The sequence below is a fragment of the Mixophyes fleayi genome, chromosome 4 (genome assembly GCF_038048845.1).
Source record: "Mixophyes fleayi isolate aMixFle1 chromosome 4, aMixFle1.hap1, whole genome shotgun sequence".
NCBI lineage: Eukaryota > Metazoa > Chordata > Amphibia > Anura > Limnodynastidae > Mixophyes > Mixophyes fleayi.
The window spans coordinates 62632573-62651682 of NC_134405.1; the positions used below are offsets into that span (position 1 = coordinate 62632573).

Genomic DNA, 19110 nt, shown 5'->3' on the forward strand with positions numbered 1-19110 from the left:
TCTAAATAAAAATCCAGAATTTATATACAAAGCCAGTTTTTACTGCATCTAATTGTAGTAGTCTACTGTGGTCAGCCATAATTTTAATGTTGCCAAATATATTTCATATTTGTTTCTGGAGAAAATAAAGCAAATGGGCCTTGCACGGATCCCTCCAGTTTGTATGTTTGCTCTACGGTTCTGTCCCAAGTGTAAAAAAAAAAAAAGCTGTTAGTTGGACCTCTGAGTGTAGAATTGGTGATAATGACTCTGTTAGGCCACAAAGCTCGAGCTGCTATCACGCCAAAAGCTGCTAATGTAGACTAGTGCACTCAGTATACACAACTAACCGCATATGGCATGTTATGGGTGTGTGCGCGGGCAGTAGACTGGGGCCTTGGTTGTGCCTGCTTGGGGTGTAGAGCATGTGGTGTGTGGGCATGAGTACATATATGTTTGCTTACTGATCTGAGAACATGTAAATAATTTGTTCATTTAACTTTTGTCGGTTGTAGGACTGTAACAGCAACAAAGTTGTATTTTTATGTATTTTGTTTTTGCTTGGCTGATTGGCCATTGTTTATATCCCTCCTCCGCTAATTTGGGACAGTGTTTGCATTGTTTCTCCTTATTTTCTACTGTAATCAACCTAGTTCTAGCTATTATTCTCCTAAACCACCTACATTACCATTAATACTAGCACATTCTCTATTAAAGCATGTCCATTTTTGTAAGCACACCAAGGTAATAGTGTCTTAAGGTGGTGTTGGAGCCTCTTGTAAATGTTGCGCACTCTAGGTAATGGGTGGTTTTTGATAAGTTTAATTTCAAAGAAATAATAATGACCAGACCTTGGAGATAAGACAGTCCGCTCCTTCATCTGTCCTGAGTCTGTACTAATCACACTGTTGACGGAATATTTGTCAGATCACGCACTGGATCATATATTTTACAGAATGATTGATTGGTTGAATAATGTAATGACCATTTAGTAAATATTCTAGTGGTGATTTGAAAAACACACTTGGACTAATTGGCTTAAACTAGGGCAAGTGACACAGTGTTAGCTGGGTAGACGTATAGAAACTCAAAGGAGAAAAAGAATGTGTTCAACATTGGGGCACTCTGAGTTGTTTAGTAGCACCAATTAAAACATAATCCCTTGTTTATTATTAAAATTGTATGTTGAAATATTTATTGTTAATAATTCTCGAATAAAAGATATACAACCACCTATATGCCTTTGTATGCGTCAAGACTAACAGTGTTTCATAATATGCAAGAATCCATTTTTTTTTTTTTTATATATTGTGTATGGTAAAGACATATTGGTTCACACTGTAGTTAGTTCACTGAAATAATGACTGGTATCACTGAATTGATTTAACCGATTTCTACTATTGTCTACACGTCAATATTTTCGAATGGATTTGAACAATAACTTACAATTTTGTTATTCAACATTATATTTGATAAGGTATCCTACACCATAGCGAGGCATGGTAGTTTATCTACCATTTTAAAACACTTACTTTGCACTTTTCACAGCACTTTTTTAGTTTTGCCGTTTTTAATTACTTCGCTACGAGTGATTATTCAGGAATATATGGGAATTTTCTTTTAATAACTTTAATAAAATAAGTTTTTATTGGTGCTACTAAGCAACTCACAGAGTGCCCCATGTTGAACATATTCATTTTCTTGTTTTTACTTTCTATACATGTATCAATAAGTGTTTTGGGTGCACCACCCAGAAATTAATGTTGTCTCTATGTGACATTATGAATTAGATATTATGTGTCGGGGTGTGATGACCTAGTGCAGTGATATTTTGTACACACATAAGGAATTATCGTACAGATCACACAATTCATGACCGTTCGGTTAGATACTTCAAGAGTGTGTATGCTCCCACGATCATGTTTTATCATATCACACCTGTTGATTTGCTTTTATAAACTTTCTAAAAACCACAATCAACGATGGAACGATGTCGGGCAAATGTGGAAGTGTGTACGCACTCATGACCAGCAGTGTAGGCAGATATCTGTATAGTGTACGATGAGTGTGCAGAGTCACAATCTTTTCAGCAGATGGTTATGAGAGATGAAGAGCACAGATCTGAAGGTAAATCGTGTAGGTGTGTACGTATGAATCAGCTGCTCATCAGGACTTTTAATCGTTGGTGAAATCATTACAGAAATTGCATCTGAAGTAAGACTGCATAGGTGTCTACCCAGCTTAAGTAAATAATGTTGGTGGTTATCCTGATTTAAATGCTTCTATATAAACTGATAAAAACAAGATTTCCCTATCCATCTGTTAAAGTGAATGAGAACACTAAAATTCTTGTTATCTCTGAATCACTTCTATTAGCTAGCAAGTTTGTAAAACAACAAGAAAAGGACAGGTTCAATTTATACTGTAACCGCTAACAACCAATCAGACTGATGCTTTTATTATGTAAAATGTAAAAACATGAGACTGGTTGCTATGGGTAATGTCACATTTTCCTGTGTACGTACCTGCTTTCATAAAGCATTTTCCAGTCCACTTCTGGAGGTTTTAAAGATGCACTACCACCTGCTGACAATCTTTACTAAGGTTCTCCTGCCCCTGGCCAGAGCCCCAGGGGCTGGTACATGTAGTGATTGCGGCCTGTGATTGGTACTCCCTCTTCATTTCTTAGATCCCGATTTGATGACTGTGTATTACAGAATCGACAGAGACCCCCCCCCCCCCCCCCCCCCCCCCCCCCCAAAAAAAAAAAACAGCTGCATAAGTCGCCCGCAGAGCTCTAGCTAGAGGAAGGGGGACCTTTATTTAAATTTGTAAGGTGGGATCGCAGCTATAAACAATGCACAGTGTTGTCTTTCAGCAGGCTTGGGCGATCTGTGCTTCTGTAACTTGCAAGGCATGCTGACATCTTCACAGGTTACCTACCCCCTGTCCCTTAGGAAAGCATTAGACACTGAATAATGACTATAGGTATACAATACAAGCATATTATATATGGGACATTTGTATATATTGGGGTCATGGACTAACACACAAGGTGAGTATATCTGCTAGCACAGCTGTCTCCAGCAGTTTCTAAATTAAATCATTTGAATGCTGCATCATTGATGGGAAAACAAGTGATGGTGTATTAAAAAGAAGACAAAATAAGATCAACTGCAGAATTTTTAAGAACCTGTTCCCCATTCATACCATGGTCGGGTCTCCCACCCCGACACTCTGTACACTATAGGGATACCTGACTTCAGTGTTTGCTTACAGGTGGCTGAAAATACAATGCAAGCAACAGGATAAGCACCAAATGTCCAATGTAATGCTTCTACTAAGGTGTGTCCTGATGGTGACTTCTCAAAAGGAAAAGTGAAGGTGTTGTCCATATCAGCCAATCAGATTCTAGCTATCATTTTATAGACTGTAGTGGATAAATGATAGCAACTTGATTTTACATCAAACATCACTATTCAGGCAACATCATCAAGTTGAAGCTGCATTTGGGCACTGAAGCTCCTGTGGAAATCCTTCCTTTACATGTACATTGTGTCCATAATTTGCTCTTGTGTTTCTGTTACCACCTCTGTTAGTATATGTGTGTGAGGGTGTTTGAAGAGCCTGTAACTAAGCACATAGTGGGGTGTCTGGCAGTATACAACGCAGTGTGCCCATTACAGGTTGGGAGCATGGCAGTGTGCCAGAGTGCTTTTTTTTCTCCTTTTTTCCTTTTTTCCTTTTTTCCTTTTTTTCCTTTTTTCCTTTTTTCCTTTTTTCCTTTTTCTTTTTCTCCCCTCCTTCAGATTGTCACATTGACGGCTTGTCCCCACCCCTGTTTGTGGTGTTGAATTTCTAGATTTAAAGATTCCTCTCTGTTTTTCCCCATGCTGCACTCTGCTCCCCATTAACACCTGACCCCTTATGCTGCAACCTCTTCTCCTAACCCACTCAGACCTGTCAGCATTTCTGGATCGACTTCGTGTTCTCACTGTGGGAGGTACGGAAAACTTTCAACAGCCCTCCCCTGCCTTCTTTCCCCCCCCCCCCCCCCCCCCCCTCTCCACATGGGCACATGTCTGTGTTTTAGGAGTCCTACCTGCTGCTGAGGCTTTTCTGTTCTATGACTGGAGGTGACAGGAAAAATCATCTAATAGGAGTCTTTTGACAAGAAGGATACATAAATGCTTGTAGTACAACAAGGATGATAAATACAGTAGTATTGCTCTACTCTACATAGCTCACTGGTCTGACATACAGTATATCTGGGCTTCTCTTCTAATAGTTCTTTCCACTCTAGTTTAAACATCACCTTATAGACTTAATGACTGTAAGATCATCCAGTTTATCTTCTAGTTCACAGATACCCTTTGCTATTATTGGACATACAGATTTTTATGTAGTAATAATTACATAGTTGTTTGTAATTAGCACTTAAAGTATTTCAAGGTTGAGATTGTGTTATGTCCTTGTAAATTCTTGTGTGTCTGGGTGCAGATGTGAGTTTCCACATAGGACTGCAAGGCACTGTATGTAGCCTTGGGGGTGGTGGTGTGCTAGAAGGCACTGTATGTAGCCTTGGGTTAATGGGGGGAGTGCTAGAAGGCACCGTATGTAAATGGGTTGGGGGAGGTGCTACAAGGCGCCGCATGTAGATGGGGTGGGGGAGGTGCTACAATGCGCCGCATGTAGATGAGTGGGGGAGGTGCTACCAAGGCGCAGCATGTAGATGGGTGGGGGAGGTGCTACAAGGCGCAGCATGTAGATGGGTGGGGGGAGGTGCTACAAGGCGCCGCATGTAGATGGGTGTGGGAGGTGCTACAAGGCGCCGTATGTAGATGGGTGGGGGAGGTGCTACAAGGTGCCGCATGTAGATGGGTGGGGGAGGTGTTTCAGGGCGCCGCATGTAGATGGGGTGGGGGAGGTGCTACAAGGCGCCGCATGTAGATGGGTGGGGGAGGTGCTACAAGGCGCCGCATGTAGATGGGGTGGTGGAGGTGCTACAAGACGCCGCATGTAGATGGGTGGGGGAGAGGCTACAAGGCGCAGCATGTAGATGGGTGGGGGAGGTGCTACAAGGCGCCACATGTAGATGGGGTGGTGGAGGTGCTACAAGACGCCGCATGTAGATGGGGAAGGTGCTACAAGGCGCAGCATGTAGATGGGTGGGGGAGGTGCTACAAGGCGCCGCATGTAGATGGGGTGGGGGAGGTGCTACAAGGCGCCGCATGTAGGTGGGGAAGGTGCTACAAGACGCCGCATGTAGATGGGTGGGGGAGATGCTACAAGGCGCAGCATGTAGATGGGCGGGGGAGGTGCTACAAAGCGCAGCATGTAGATGGGCGGGGGAGGTGCTACAAGGCGCAGCATGTAGATGGGCGGGGGAGGTGCTACAAGGCGCAGCATGTAGATGGGCGGGGGAGGTGCTACAAGGCGCCGCATGTAGATGGGTGGGGGAGGTGCTACAAGGCGCCGCATGTAGTTGGGGTGGGGGAGGTGCTACAAGGTGCAGCATGTAGATGGGTGGGGGAGGTGCTATAAGGCGCCGCATGTAGATGGGTAGGTTTAGTTTCATTGTATCTTGTGGGGTAAATCTAAAACCAACTATGTAGGAGATTGGAATATCTTAACAAACAGTTGCCCCATTTGAGAAATTTCCTCTATTGACGTATTCTGTATACTGGAAGGAATGCTTACTATCTATTCCTGATTGCAAGGATTAATAAGTCTTTGGTTAGTGCAAAACTTAAAGTACATTACATAATAATGAGGTTTGGTGAACATGACATGCTGGGATCTGTCATCAGACAGTGTTTTACTATCCGGATAACATGAAAGAGCTCTGTATAAAAATGAAAGTGGTGCTGGGTTTCTCCTGCTCTCTGGACAGTTGGGTCACATGGATACATGTTATACAGAGGACTTAACACATCAGTTGTAGGTGTTATGTGCCTACATTACATCATCAGTAATACATTACCAATGTTTAGTTTGAGAGTGTGTGAAGTTGGAGATTGTATGGATTGATTCTAATGTAATGGAAAATGTTTGCTGTGGTTGGAAATGAGATGTACATTCAGGTGAATTGTAGACTAATGTCTGTCTTTTACCCCTTCCACCACCTACCATCCTGCTTGCTCCCATCATCTGCTTCTTGTCATTTCCACTGCGCTACCTCTCGTATCATCGCTCTCTTCCAAACCCGAATCATGCTCCAATGGAACCATATGTACCATCGCCTGTCCTGTGTGTTGCTGTCATCCCCCTGCCCTATCCCGCTGCATATCACACCAATGCCACTGTACCCTTTCCATTATGTGTCTGCATGGCTGGCTGCACTATGTTTCTCCTTCTGGAACGCCTCCTCCGTTTGTCTGTCTCTGACCACTGCACTTCGCAGGGTTTTACGGGCTGGAGGAATCTGACCTGGATAAAGTCTTCCATCTGCCAACCACTACATTCATTGGAGGGAATGAGACAGCACTGCCCCTTCGAGAGATCATTAAGAGGCTAGAGGTGAGTAGAGATCACCTGCTTTATAAGTTGATTTTGCCCTGCCCCAATTAATAAAAAAAAAAGAAAAGAATACATGACCCTTGCTTTGTTCTATATATGGAGTACCCCTTTTTTGCATGTATTGCTCCATCTGCTTTTTATGTGTGCAGACCTCTTACTGCCAGCACATTGGAGTGGAGTTCATGTTTATCAATGACCTGGAGCAATGTCAGTGGATCCGGCACAAGTTTGAGACTCCGGGGATCATGCAGTTCACCAATGAGGAGAAACGCACTCTGCTCGCCAGGCTTGTTCGGTCAACAAGGTGCAGTGATTAATGTAATTGTGGGTGTGTCCGGGTCCTTTAGCACAATGGCCTGATCTCTACCCCAGATAAGAGGGGATGAGAATCTCTTTTCATTACTCCAGCTTTCTACTAATAGCAAGAAATAACTTTGTACTGTAACAATGACTACAGATGTCCAGTCTCGCTCAACTGCCAAAAAACAATAGAAAAGCATGTTCTACTTTTTATTGAATTTTAAAAAAAATAATTCTAATATACCATCAAGTTCCTAGCTGCGGCGCATGCAGCAGCTTGTGTGCAGTACCAACAATCACTTGCTCTTCAATATTTGTGAATTAGAGAAATGTACTTTGTAATATCAATATGTTTACATATTTGTATTACTTGACTTTTTTTCTGCAATTTAAGTTTTCAGGGACCTTTCTCTATTTGTGATAACAGTCCTTTAGATGTATAGCTTGGAATTATTATTTGACTAGAATTTACCCCTGATGTGCTTAGATTACTAAATAAGGACCAACAGCAGCAGTTGGTATCTAAAAGGAAGCCATGATGGCTTTAATGAAAGGATATGGATAGGAGCATAAAGAGGACTAGCTATGAGTATATAGTGGTACAGAGATTAGGACTACAGTGTGCCCCATGAGTAATAGCGTTGTTCCTGTTTTTTTTGGGTTTTTTTTCGTCAGTGGTCATTTGTTTTGGCGTAATATTGATTCTTACATGCAGATTTGAAGAGTTCCTTCACCGTAAATGGTCTTCTGAGAAGCGTTTTGGATTGGAGGGCTGTGAAGTGTTAATACCTGCCCTGAAAACCATCATCGATAAATCCAGTGAGAATGGTGTGGATTATGTAATCATGGGGATGCCACACAGGTACCTATGTATTTATCTATGGATCCATGGGAACTGCATGTGTGACATTCTCTGACTAGTGTGTAGTCTTGTTTCTCGTGTCCACCAACTTTCCCAGTACATTCACATTTGCCATTTTCCGTATGTCGCACATGAATCCATATTTTCACTGCGTAACACCTCCTCTGTTCTGTTTGTCCTGCAGAGGTCGTCTTAATGTCTTGGCCAATGTGATCAGGAAGGAGCTTGAGCAGATTTTCTGTCAGTTTGACTCCAAGCTGGAAGCTGCAGATGAGGTAAGTTTTGCTAATGTTGACCTTGTATGTAGGATAAGGGAAGGCAAATAGCCTTTCTGAGCGGTGTAATATCTGCTCTTGTGTCTGTTGTAGGGCTCTGGGGACGTCAAGTACCACCTGGGAATGTACCACAGAAGAATAAACAGGGTAACGGACAGAAACATCACTCTGTCATTGGTTGCCAACCCGTCCCATCTTGAGGCATGCGACCCCGTCGTTCAAGGCAAAACTAAAGCTGAGCAGTTCTATTGCGGCGATACAGAGGGCAAAAAGGTGAGTGACGGGACATGGAGGAGGTAAGCGGGAATTTTGGTTCACTATGACTCCTGGTACTCAGACGTTTCCTCTGTCTGGTAATAATACAGGTGATGTCTATCCTATTACACGGAGATGCTGCGTTCGCAGGACAAGGGATTGTATATGAGACTTTCCACTTGAGTGACCTCCCGTCTTACACTACACACGGCACTGTGCATGTGGTGGCCAACAACCAGGTATGAAGGTTTCTGGCAGGTCTGCAGGAAGAGTATGTTGCATAAGGGATACATACATTATTTGCCACCAACCTTTATTTGTAGTGTTTCATGAGAGTAGGCATTCTCCATGTTTCCACTCAACCTTCCACTATGTCCTCTAAAGTCATTCGGACTTATTCAATAAGCCATCGGGAAAGCCACGTATGTTATTTTATTTGTAATTGTGCTATTTTATCACTAAGTGCAATGTGTTTCTACATTTAGATTGGTTTTACCACTGATCCTCGAATGGCACGCTCCTCTCCTTACCCAACAGACGTGGCTAGGGTTGTCAATGCTCCAATCTTCCATGTCAACGCTGATGACCCCGAGGCTGTGATGTATGTGTGTAATGTGGCTGCAGAATGGAGGAGCACTTTTCACAAGGACGTGGTAGTGGACCTGGTACGTGGGTCTCCTGTATTCACCTCACAAACTGTCCTAACCTATTCAGATTTCAGACCCTTCTAAACTATGATTGCATATTGTGGACTTGTGGAAATCGCTTAATGTGGCACTGATTCCGTGATCATGTATTTTTCTTTCTGCACAGAAGAGTGAGCGGTTCTATGCACTTCAAATTGTACTCTGCAATACAACTTGGGTGACTAATGTAATTATTGCTGTGTTAATGATTGTGTATTTTATCTTTAAAGGTAATGTGAAGTATACACTACTACTCTTATCTCATGTTCTATTAGACTTTCTAACTCTTGAACAATGAGCAGTTAATTTCTCGGAACCTTGAAGGAGTTCCCCTGTTTTGCTGCTGCCACAGATGTTTTGCAAAGTCATTGATATTAATATCACCTCTGGGGTGGCATTAGTATTATTGTTTATATAGAACATGTCCAATTATACATCCCTGGACAGAGGATATGTAGTCATTCACATCAATCCCTGTCCCATTGAAGCTTACAATCTAGTTTCCCTTCCCCCGAAAACTGGACATGTAGCAGAAATTCTATAAAGCCAAGCATATCACAGCGAAAGCTGTATGATGTAGCTGTTGTTTTGATGGACACGAGCAGCAAACTTCAACGTTTAAAATTTGCTGTAAGCCACACACCAACGCGTTTCGTCATAGGATTTCATATATGTGTGAATGTTAATAGCTTTTTATGTAAATCAATTTGTTTTAAGTTTAGTGGCCTTTTAATGAGGAGGAGGAGTCCAAATGTTGAGTAAACAAGACTGTTTATTTCTCAGACCGAGGGGCAAGCCGTGAACAAACAGGCACAAGTTTTGTAAACGACTCCACTCCCTAAACATTTTCCTATATGAAATGTGTGTGTGATAATGTCAGTGTCATCATGTAATATTGGCTGTGCCAGCTGTGTTCTCACAGGCGTTTCGTTTTTTATAGGTGTGCTACCGACGCAATGGACACAATGAGATGGATGAGCCCATGTTTACACAGCCTCTGATGTACAAGCAGATCCGCAAACAGAAGCCTGTGCTGCAGAAATACGCAGAGACTCTGGTGTCACAAGGAGTGGTCAACCAGCCTGAATACGAGGTACAGTTTTTTGTTTTTTTAGTAAAGGGCTTTGGAGTGTACAAGAAAGAACCAGTAGCTGTAGGATGAAAAGAGAATATCTACAAACGTTGACCGTTTCTGAAGGAGGAGGCAGGGTGTAGGTTTATTCATCAGGCAGAGTTATGAGAGAGGTAACACAGAATATACATTACAGGAGGAGATAGCGAAGTATGACAAAATCTGCGAGGAGGCACTTACCCACTCCAAAGATAAGAAGATCCTTCATATTAAGCACTGGCTGGACTCCCCATGGCCTGGTATGTATGCAGCCTTCTGTCTATCCACAGTGTCATACAGAGTGCAAAGATTTCATGTCTGTCTTTAATTTGAGTCTTGCTGTAGCAGAACAGAACACATAATGGCTAGCGAATTGCTCAGCACAAATTCAGTAGTCCTAGCACTAGAGGATTGTGTTCTAGATGTAAGTTGGATTGAGGTACCATTAACATATATTGTTACACAGGTTTCTTCACTCTGGATGGCCAGCCTCGCAGTATGTCCTGTCCTTCTACAGGGCTCAGTGAGGAGGATTTGTCACACATCGGAAGTGTGGCCAGCTCGGTCCCCGTAGAGGACTTTACTATTCATGGAGGTATTTACTTATGACTTCTGTGTCTGCACAGAAAACTGTTTATCTGTACATGTAAACTAACTGTCTGTCTGTCCCCAGGTCTCAGCCGCATACTGAAAGCTCGAGGGGAGATGGTGAAGAACAGGGCTGTTGATTGGGCCCTGGGGGAGTATATGGCATTTGGGTCACTCCTGAAGGAAGGCATCCACATACGTCTGAGCGGGCAAGACGTAGAGAGGGGCACTTTCAGGTACTGTGGCAATGTTCTCTCCTTTATACAAATGATGGTGCAGTTGTTTTATACCAAAGACTGTATAGTAAGGGAATGCCACTTTGTGGTCTGAACCGGTGTTCACGAGACTACAGCTCATCAGTTTACTAGAAACCAAAAACATTGTGTGGCATCTTGTGCTTCCAGTCTATGTAATGAATATTAAATTAGTTGTAAAACGTTCACACTAATAGTATTAGATCTGGTGCTATCTTGCATGCGAGTTACTGGATCTAATAGTTCTATAGGCAGGGAAGATCTGATCTGGACCTCCCATATTCTTCCAACATTGCCAGGATAGCCAGTATTCCCCTGTCATTGAATATGAAAGTGTTGGTTTATTCACACCCTGCGATCTGTATACATGCTTTGGGACTCAGAGGGACAGTTTACTTGGCCCCCTACCTTTTGGTGGGACTCTTTAGTTGTCAGTGACAGCATTAGAATAAAGATGGGGCTGTAAAAAGTAGAGTACAGATGCCTCTAAGCTGCAACGTGAAAAAACATTGCCTTGGTTATAAAACCAAAGCCCGCAGTTAATCTACTATTGCCTGCTAACAAGTGGTCACTTGTTAACAAACTTCGTGGAATTTGGTTACAATGAATTATTCTCATTCATATTTAAAGCATTAGTTCTACTAATAAAATTCAGTTGTTTTTTTTTTCTTTCTTAATCATCAACTTGAACCAGAAAGCTGAACTGACATGATGCTAAAAATATGAATGTAACTACTGTTTTTTAGAGCTTTTCTTTTTCTGATTAAAATAAAGGCATTCACTTACACAGAGGTGCATTATATTCAACAAAGCAAACAATATACCCATGTAATGTTTTCATAGGAAACACGTACGAAAATGACACTTATAAACTGGGTCTGTTGCAGTTTAATGCAATCCAATGCAGATTTTGTATTGTACAACATCTAATTGTACCAGGTAGATAACACATTATTATCTCTTCATAGTCAGAGCCACTTTTTTATTGCAGCAGATTGACAATATTTATACCTGTTGACCTTTATATGTTCTATATTTAGTAGTTTGTGTCTGATATTAGTTACATGTATTGGTGTAGGAAGTGTTCAAGTAGCAGAGTTCGGTCAGGTTAAATATGTTGCTGTATTACTGCATGTATATGCCCTCATACTCACCCCATCTCTCTTCTTCAGCCATCGGCATCACGTCTTACATGACCAAAATGTAGACAAGAGAACCTGTATTCCTATGAACCACCTGTGGCCCAACCAAGCTCCATACACAGTCTGCAACAGCTCGCTGTCTGAGTATGGCGTACTGGGTGAGTTGTGACGCAGGGATCCACTTTATACAAGTGATTCTGGGTTTACAGTGTACTAACAAAATGAGAAGGGTTAGTGTACATAGGAGCCTAATGGTTCATAAGGTTATGCATAGAGATGATGCTATTAGTGTCTATATAGAAGTAAAGGCTGGTGTTTGTCAGTGGAATAAAGGGTTTTGGAACACGTGTGTAGTGTAAAGTGCACGGATGGTGTGCACTACATGGAATCAAAGAAGGTTGTGAAGTTCTACATAGAGCTTTGTGCACTAGGTTCTCCTGAGCCTCCCTCTGAGAGGAGCACGATATGTTGATGTGCACTATATGCAAATGCTGTACGTCGGCCTCTTTGTTGAACTGGCGCGCCTTCCTGGCAGGTTTGCTCATATATCACAACCCCAGCATCACAAGCGCTGTCCGGAAGCTGCTCAGGATTTCAATATAGCAAGCGCTACTCTATTGTGTGATTTATATGAATTACTTCTTTTTTTTTTTATGAATTAGACAAGTCCTCTTGAATGGAAGTGGGTGGTATTTATGTTGGTGCACGCTGATGAAGTTACACTCTCTCCACCAGGATTTGAGCTTGGGTTTGCCATGGCCAGTCCAAATGCACTGGTTCTCTGGGAGGCCCAGTTTGGAGATTTCAACAATACGGCTCAGTGTATCATCGATCAGTTCATTTCCCCCGGACAGGCTAAGTGGGTGCGACAGAATGGAATCGTCTTGCTACTACCCCATGGCATGGAGGGCATGGTAAGAGCGGGATTCACTGCGTACTGTGTGTGTGCTTGTTGACTCTGTGTGTGTGTGTGTGTGTGTGTGTGTGTGTGTGTGTGTGTGTGTGTGTGTGTGTGTGTGTGTGTGTGTGTTTGATTCAACATTAACGTGTAACTGGAATTCAAATTCTTGAAGTATGTTGTAGAGTGCACCTAGTAATGTTTGTATTGTGGGGGGGGGGGGTTGTTCATAGAACATGGCCACTACTGCTTTTATATATAGCGTAGTATTCCTACCTACTAGAAAATATCTTAATACACTTGCATTAGTGTATAATTATGACCATTCCAAGCTTGTAGTGATTGAAACCTGACGTGGTTTCTACTGCCTACTTTCCCATGTCTCTATTACATATTAGTGTTACTTCTCTCTGTATAGCCTTCTCCATATGTACACCTATATGTAGGTGTGTTCTGGAGCCATTTTTGGATAAGGTGTTGAGAATGTAATGTGAGTAAATGTATGAAGGTACGTTCTACACAGTGTGTGTAACTCTTCTTTGTGTCTATACTTCAGGGTCCTGAACATTCCTCGGCTAGACCTGAGCGCTTTCTGCAGATGTGCAATGATGACCCAGATGTGTACCCCGTAAGTCATCTTCATTAATTACCCATCCCTGCACTATGCTACTCGGAGATTGCCTCCTGTGTTACATTGTATATAGGATGTACCTGTATCACAGTGCTGCTGGGATAAGGAGGGGGAAACCTGTATCACAGTTCTGGGATAAGGAGGGGTGGGGGCTGTATCACTGGACTGGGATAAGGAGGGGTGGGGGCTGTATCACTGGACTGAGATATGAAGGGGGGCTGCCATACGCTGCTAGAAGTAGGGAAGGGGGGAGAAGAGTGTAAATGGTGGTCTATGCTTTCAGTCCGCAGTGTGATTTATTTCTTTCGCTGTTTCATTCACCAACAGAAAATTTCCGAGGACTTTGCTGTCCGTCAGCTGTATGACTGTAACTGGATTGTTGTGAATTGCACCACTCCAGCCAATTACTTCCATGTTCTCCGCAGACAGATCCTGCTACCTTTCCGTAAACCGGTATGGCAATCCGTCTCTCCTTACCTATTAATGTGCAATGTGAATAACCTGTGTTAAACAAAATAATTGCAAGTTGAGGAAATAAATTGCAGAAGTTAAAATGTTGTTAATCATAACAGTTCTTTGATGGGTATTCACCTTCAGATGACTTTTGCTTATTGGCTTATACATACCTTCCAGCAACATTCACTAAGTATAGTACAATATTTTTGTGGTGGATTCAACTTGAAGTCCCGTTTAAATATCATTGACGTGTCCTCCTGTACTACTGCTAACATTGCCTTTCTGTAATTTACTCAGTAGCCTATGTATGTATATTTTCTGTTTTTATTCTTTTACTCGATTATATAATTCCATCATTGTTCACCTATGGTCCCTTCTTCCATCTGCTTTTTCTTACCGTCTCACAGCTGATCATCTTCACTCCAAAGTCCCTTCTGCGTCACCCTGAAGCCAGGTCAAGTTTTGATGACATGTTGGCAGGTAAGATGCAGTGTCTTTCATTAGGTGGTTATGACGGCTATTATGCATTTTTAGTTGCCTCTAAGGTCATAATCTCTATAACTGGTCCTCAACTCATTCTTCTAGATCTTAGTAGGCTGGTGTTCATGTGGCCTTAGTGTAGTGAGGTCTCCTTATGCTGAATGTTGTGTGGCCCGGTCACCATGCTGGTGTCTGAAGCAGAAGGTGGCTAACATAATGCAGACATTTAATAAGGAGAATACAGGAGAAGCTATACTCCTATAACACAGTAAAATGTAGCCTTATGTTTATATCCTGTCTGTTTTAGATTTGTTGTATAACCACATAATGACTGGAGGGTTTATTTTGGTTACTAGACCAGTTTTTTGTGTTTTGAAGTTGATTTCACAGGGAATAACTTTTTTTTTTATCTAGTGTAAGCTAAAAAATTGGGGTGAAGTGACTTCCCCTAAATTCCCTACCTCCTGTTTGTTTGGGATTGTCTGTGTGACATTCACAGATTTCTGCACAAGCAGCTGTCTGGTCATTAGGTCACAGTATCACCGATTGCTCCTGATAGGCATATGATTACCAGTCATGTGGTCATTTGTTTGTTTATAAGAAAAGAGCATGAGCATGTAGCATTAACAGTGAGGATATGATCTGATCTGTATATCTGTTACTATGAAGTGATACAGCCCACCATTGTTTTACTGCAGGCACTCACTTTGAGAGGATAATCCCAGAAGCAGGGCCAGCCTCCCAGAATCCTGCTGGGGTGAAGCGCATACTTTTCTGCGCAGGAAAAGTGTACTATGATTTGACCAAAGAGCGCAGCACGCGAGGAATGGAGACTGAGGTGGCTATCACCCGTGTGGAGCAGGTGAGAATGCCTTGCGTTATCATATATGTAGTCTGTGGCTAACATTTTTAAGGCAGGGGTGCACAACCTTTGAGTCGGGATCCCTTGATTGTCAGATGTGCCAGACATCCATTGGGATCAGTGTCTTTTGGGGTCCCTGAACAGTGGCACACTGACTCTTTGGGTCCCAGATAAATATTGTTTACACACCATTGTCTTAAGGAACACGTTATCTTACATGGCTCTGAGGTCTGTTTATTTAAATGTGTACATTCCTGTCATTCTCTCTCGCCTCTCTAGCTGTCTCCATTCCCGTTTGACCTATTGGAGCAGGAAGTGAATAAGTACCCCAATGCAGACATTGTTTGGTGCCAAGAGGAACACAAAAACCAGGGTTATTATGACTACGTGAAACCAAGATTACGTACGACCATACAACGCAATAAACCTGTCTGGTGAGCACATGATCCCTCCTCATACATGGAGTACCTTAATATGTTGCAGATACTTCACTACTTCATATAAACCTGTGTATTACTGAGCTAAATAATGTGCCTGAAACAACTAGTAATAACTTATACCCAGCTTGTAACCCAGTCTGCCCGGCATGTTGTCTGTACCGTTCACCTGTTGACATTTACTGTCTTTCTGTTTCAATATATTTTTATTGAGATAATTCAAAGCAGAAACCATATTGAAGTGATCAAGTAGCTGGTGCAGTTTGACATTTGTCATGTTTTCAAGGACTGCTTTATGATTATAATTGCAAGTCGGTGCTTGAAATAACTGATTTGCTACACTTTGTAGTTTAACCATTTTGCCATCATAATAACAGGATATGTTTTCTGTCACTACTAACAACATGAAATCTTTTTAGTTCTAACCAATGAGACCTGACCATTCACAATAGCATCACACACCACCACCACTAGAGTTGAGTGACACAATACAGCAATAATATAAGTTGTCAATTCAAAGTAACAAAATGAAAGAGAAAAATAGCACAGTGCTCATATTCTTCATAGACACAATGCAGCCCATCTATGAGCCACTGGATAAGAACCCCTTGTAAAAGGAAGATTTGTGTATATAAATGTAAAGTTGGAAATTGCTATACTATTCCACTATTAGATGAGCTAGTGAATGATGACCAGACTGAGAAATCCCAGGAGCAACGAAAATATACTTTTGTGTAATTATTGAGGTTCTGTTCTACGTACTTCATCAGGTTGAACCTTTACCCGACTCCTTAGTCTGTCACTTATAATTGTGGATGAAGCAATAATCCATTCACTATGAGCGAGTGATGCCAATCATGTCACTAGTTTCCTGTGCGTGGATAGGAAATATATTGGTTTGTAATATAAATGACTGTATCCAGATCCACTTCAAACTATTTACTAGGCTAATCTGAATGCTTCCTAATTTCTGCAATAATATATATCCTCCAGGGCACATTGCGTCTGAGCTCTGTGATATGCTTGTAATACACAGCGTCCATATACACATTAATTACACCTCTTGTCTCTTTTCTGTGCTCCAGGTACGCTGGTCGAGACCCCGCAGCTGCTCCAGCCACCGGCAACAAGAAAACCCACACCACAGAACTAAAGCGACTCTTGGACACGGCTTTCAATCTGGATTCGTACAAGAGCTTCTCTTAGTCTGGCCACGGTTCTTCCCTCTATCTGCACTCCCCACCTTCCATCCATACACTCACAGAGGACATCCCTCTCCTCTCCGTGTCTGCTTTACCTGGCCAGAGAATACGTACACTTACAGCAGCTTTCTGCTGCTAGACAACTGCCCACTATTAGATCACTTTAGTGGGGCAAAATGAAAAGCAGTTTTGTTTAGTTTATAAGAAAACAAAGATAATCAAAGTACACCTAAAGAATACATGTTTATAAATATGACATGTGCTGGGGCTCTGGTTTTATTCCGTAAAAAAAAAAAAAAGAGAGAGAACCATGAGATGATTGGCATAAAATCCCTCTCATTGCCTGCTGTTCCTGATAGGCACTAACTAGCTACAAGATCCCGGCTACAGACTGATGGGTTTTGGGCTACGTATTTTTTATGCCTGTGTTTTATACAAGTAAAAAAAAAAGTTTTATTTTCCCTTGCTGTAGTAAACACAGTAATCTGGGCTCAAAATAGCAGTGTGATCCTATTTTTCCATATGGAGTAACTTGTGACTTGGATTACAACAGCTGGGCAGCCATAGCTTGCCTACTTGTGATCTATATATTGGTGCAAAATCTCCCCCAGCCCCACCTTCACTCTAAAAGGTCTCCTAATGATCCCAAAGAGTGCCAGGGCGTACTGGGACTTGTAGTTCCACATCTGTAGCGCTAAAGGTTACCTACATCTGGTCTATGTATTAAATGGGAAGAATCACTTTCTCTACTAAAAGTATGGTGTATTCTGTTCATGGAGAAATTCAGATGACTGCATTATATTGAACCACTTTTTGGCGTCAGATAATTGTATAACTCCCTCAGCTGTATTTTCTAGACAAAATTGTAGTTGATAAACTGACAGCAATCGCACGGCCTTGTTGGGAATAGCAATAATTTAACAATTAGTCATTTTAATTATGTTTTTATTTTGGCAACATGGAGGGGGGGGGGTATTTTATTTGCCACCTTCTTCCACTTTGGAAGCACCTTAATATCCATTTTTATTAATATTTTGCCTTTAATGCTATGTGTAACGCATAGACAGTTAAATACCATTTTAATGATAAACCACTGTTTCCCACACTATTTCTTATCCACAGCCATGCTGATATATAAGCTTCTGAACGCACAAGCTAGTGATTCACAAGTTAATCACTTACCCACGAACCTTCAAATTGGACACTTTACCCAGCATCCTTTGCTGCTTGCTTTAGATGATCTATTCTTTGCCACCCTCTAGTAACACAGATACTCATTTGGTTGAATTGAACATAGTTGACCCATTCCAATTGCATGTGCCAAATTCTGAACCCTACCCAGGAGCAAGAAGGCAATGAAAGAAAGAAAAAAAATACAATAAAGAGGCCACTGACATAAATCAATCTTATTTATTTTGTTAAAATAAATAAAAAATATATATACATAAAAAGTGTAATGGAAAATCTTTAATTGAAAACATTATACTACTTGGGTACTGTCCCAAGAGTTATTTATTGGTAGGATTCAATTAGTTTTTTTTTTGTTTTGTTTTTAAGTATTGATATATTTTCAACGGATGGTATTTACAGGTGTATGTTTCGTTTTAGATATTTGTCCTTGCACTACCCACTACAATCTCTGAGTTGCTTTCTGTGTTGTACAAGGGTCTGACTGTGTCCAATGGGCCTTCATATCTCACTACAGGACCCCAGCATCATAGAAGCCACTTTGGATAGTAACCTAATTATAGTAACTTCTCTAACTGCTTCATGATAAACAATTGAAAATTATATGGGTACAACTTAAGATATCCATTCACAGCAGAGGGGTGTTCTATAAAAAAGGAGGAATTGCAATCTCACCTTAACCTTGCTAGTATTGTCCATCTTTGTTCTCCACTTCCGCCTCTAATTATGGTAATGATTAAATACCAAGTGTGGTTTAGCTAACGCCACAATAAAACGTTACATTAGTAGAATATGCTCAATGGTAGTCATTTTATGTATTGTATCTGATGTGATCACAAGTAATTATCCCATCTGTAGAGAATAGAGAGCTATTATAAAAATAGGTTGCATAATGCATGGAAGAGTATTCAGTTTTTAGCTTCCTCGTATTTAGGTCATTGTACAGAAAAAAATCAGAATTGACAACATTTTAAAAACTTGTTTA

The 19110-nt window shown here is 41.5% G+C and overlaps 1 protein-coding gene across 2 annotated transcripts in view; it reads left to right on the top strand.

The window, feature by feature from the left end:
* Positions 1 to 18388, top strand: part of OGDH (oxoglutarate dehydrogenase) — a 55893-nt gene extending 37505 nt beyond the window's left edge. For both annotated transcript variants that reach the window (XM_075207250.1, XM_075207249.1), the window contains exons 5-23: positions 6383 to 6498; positions 6648 to 6802; positions 7514 to 7660; positions 7845 to 7935; positions 8029 to 8208; positions 8301 to 8429; positions 8676 to 8855; positions 9817 to 9969; positions 10145 to 10247; positions 10454 to 10582; positions 10661 to 10811; positions 12002 to 12129; positions 12707 to 12885; positions 13426 to 13497; positions 13828 to 13953; positions 14364 to 14436; positions 15135 to 15298; positions 15578 to 15732; positions 16821 to 18388. In XM_075207250.1, the coding sequence (XP_075063351.1) occupies positions 6383 to 6498; positions 6648 to 6802; positions 7514 to 7660; positions 7845 to 7935; positions 8029 to 8208; positions 8301 to 8429; positions 8676 to 8855; positions 9817 to 9969; positions 10145 to 10247; positions 10454 to 10582; positions 10661 to 10811; positions 12002 to 12129; positions 12707 to 12885; positions 13426 to 13497; positions 13828 to 13953; positions 14364 to 14436; positions 15135 to 15298; positions 15578 to 15732; positions 16821 to 16941 (2552 nt within the window). In that variant the 3' untranslated portion in view covers positions 16942 to 18388. The remainder of the gene's footprint in view (positions 1 to 6382; positions 6499 to 6647; positions 6803 to 7513; positions 7661 to 7844; positions 7936 to 8028; positions 8209 to 8300; positions 8430 to 8675; positions 8856 to 9816; positions 9970 to 10144; positions 10248 to 10453; positions 10583 to 10660; positions 10812 to 12001; positions 12130 to 12706; positions 12886 to 13425; positions 13498 to 13827; positions 13954 to 14363; positions 14437 to 15134; positions 15299 to 15577; positions 15733 to 16820) is intronic.
* The last annotated feature ends 722 nt before the right edge of the window (positions 18389 to 19110 follow it).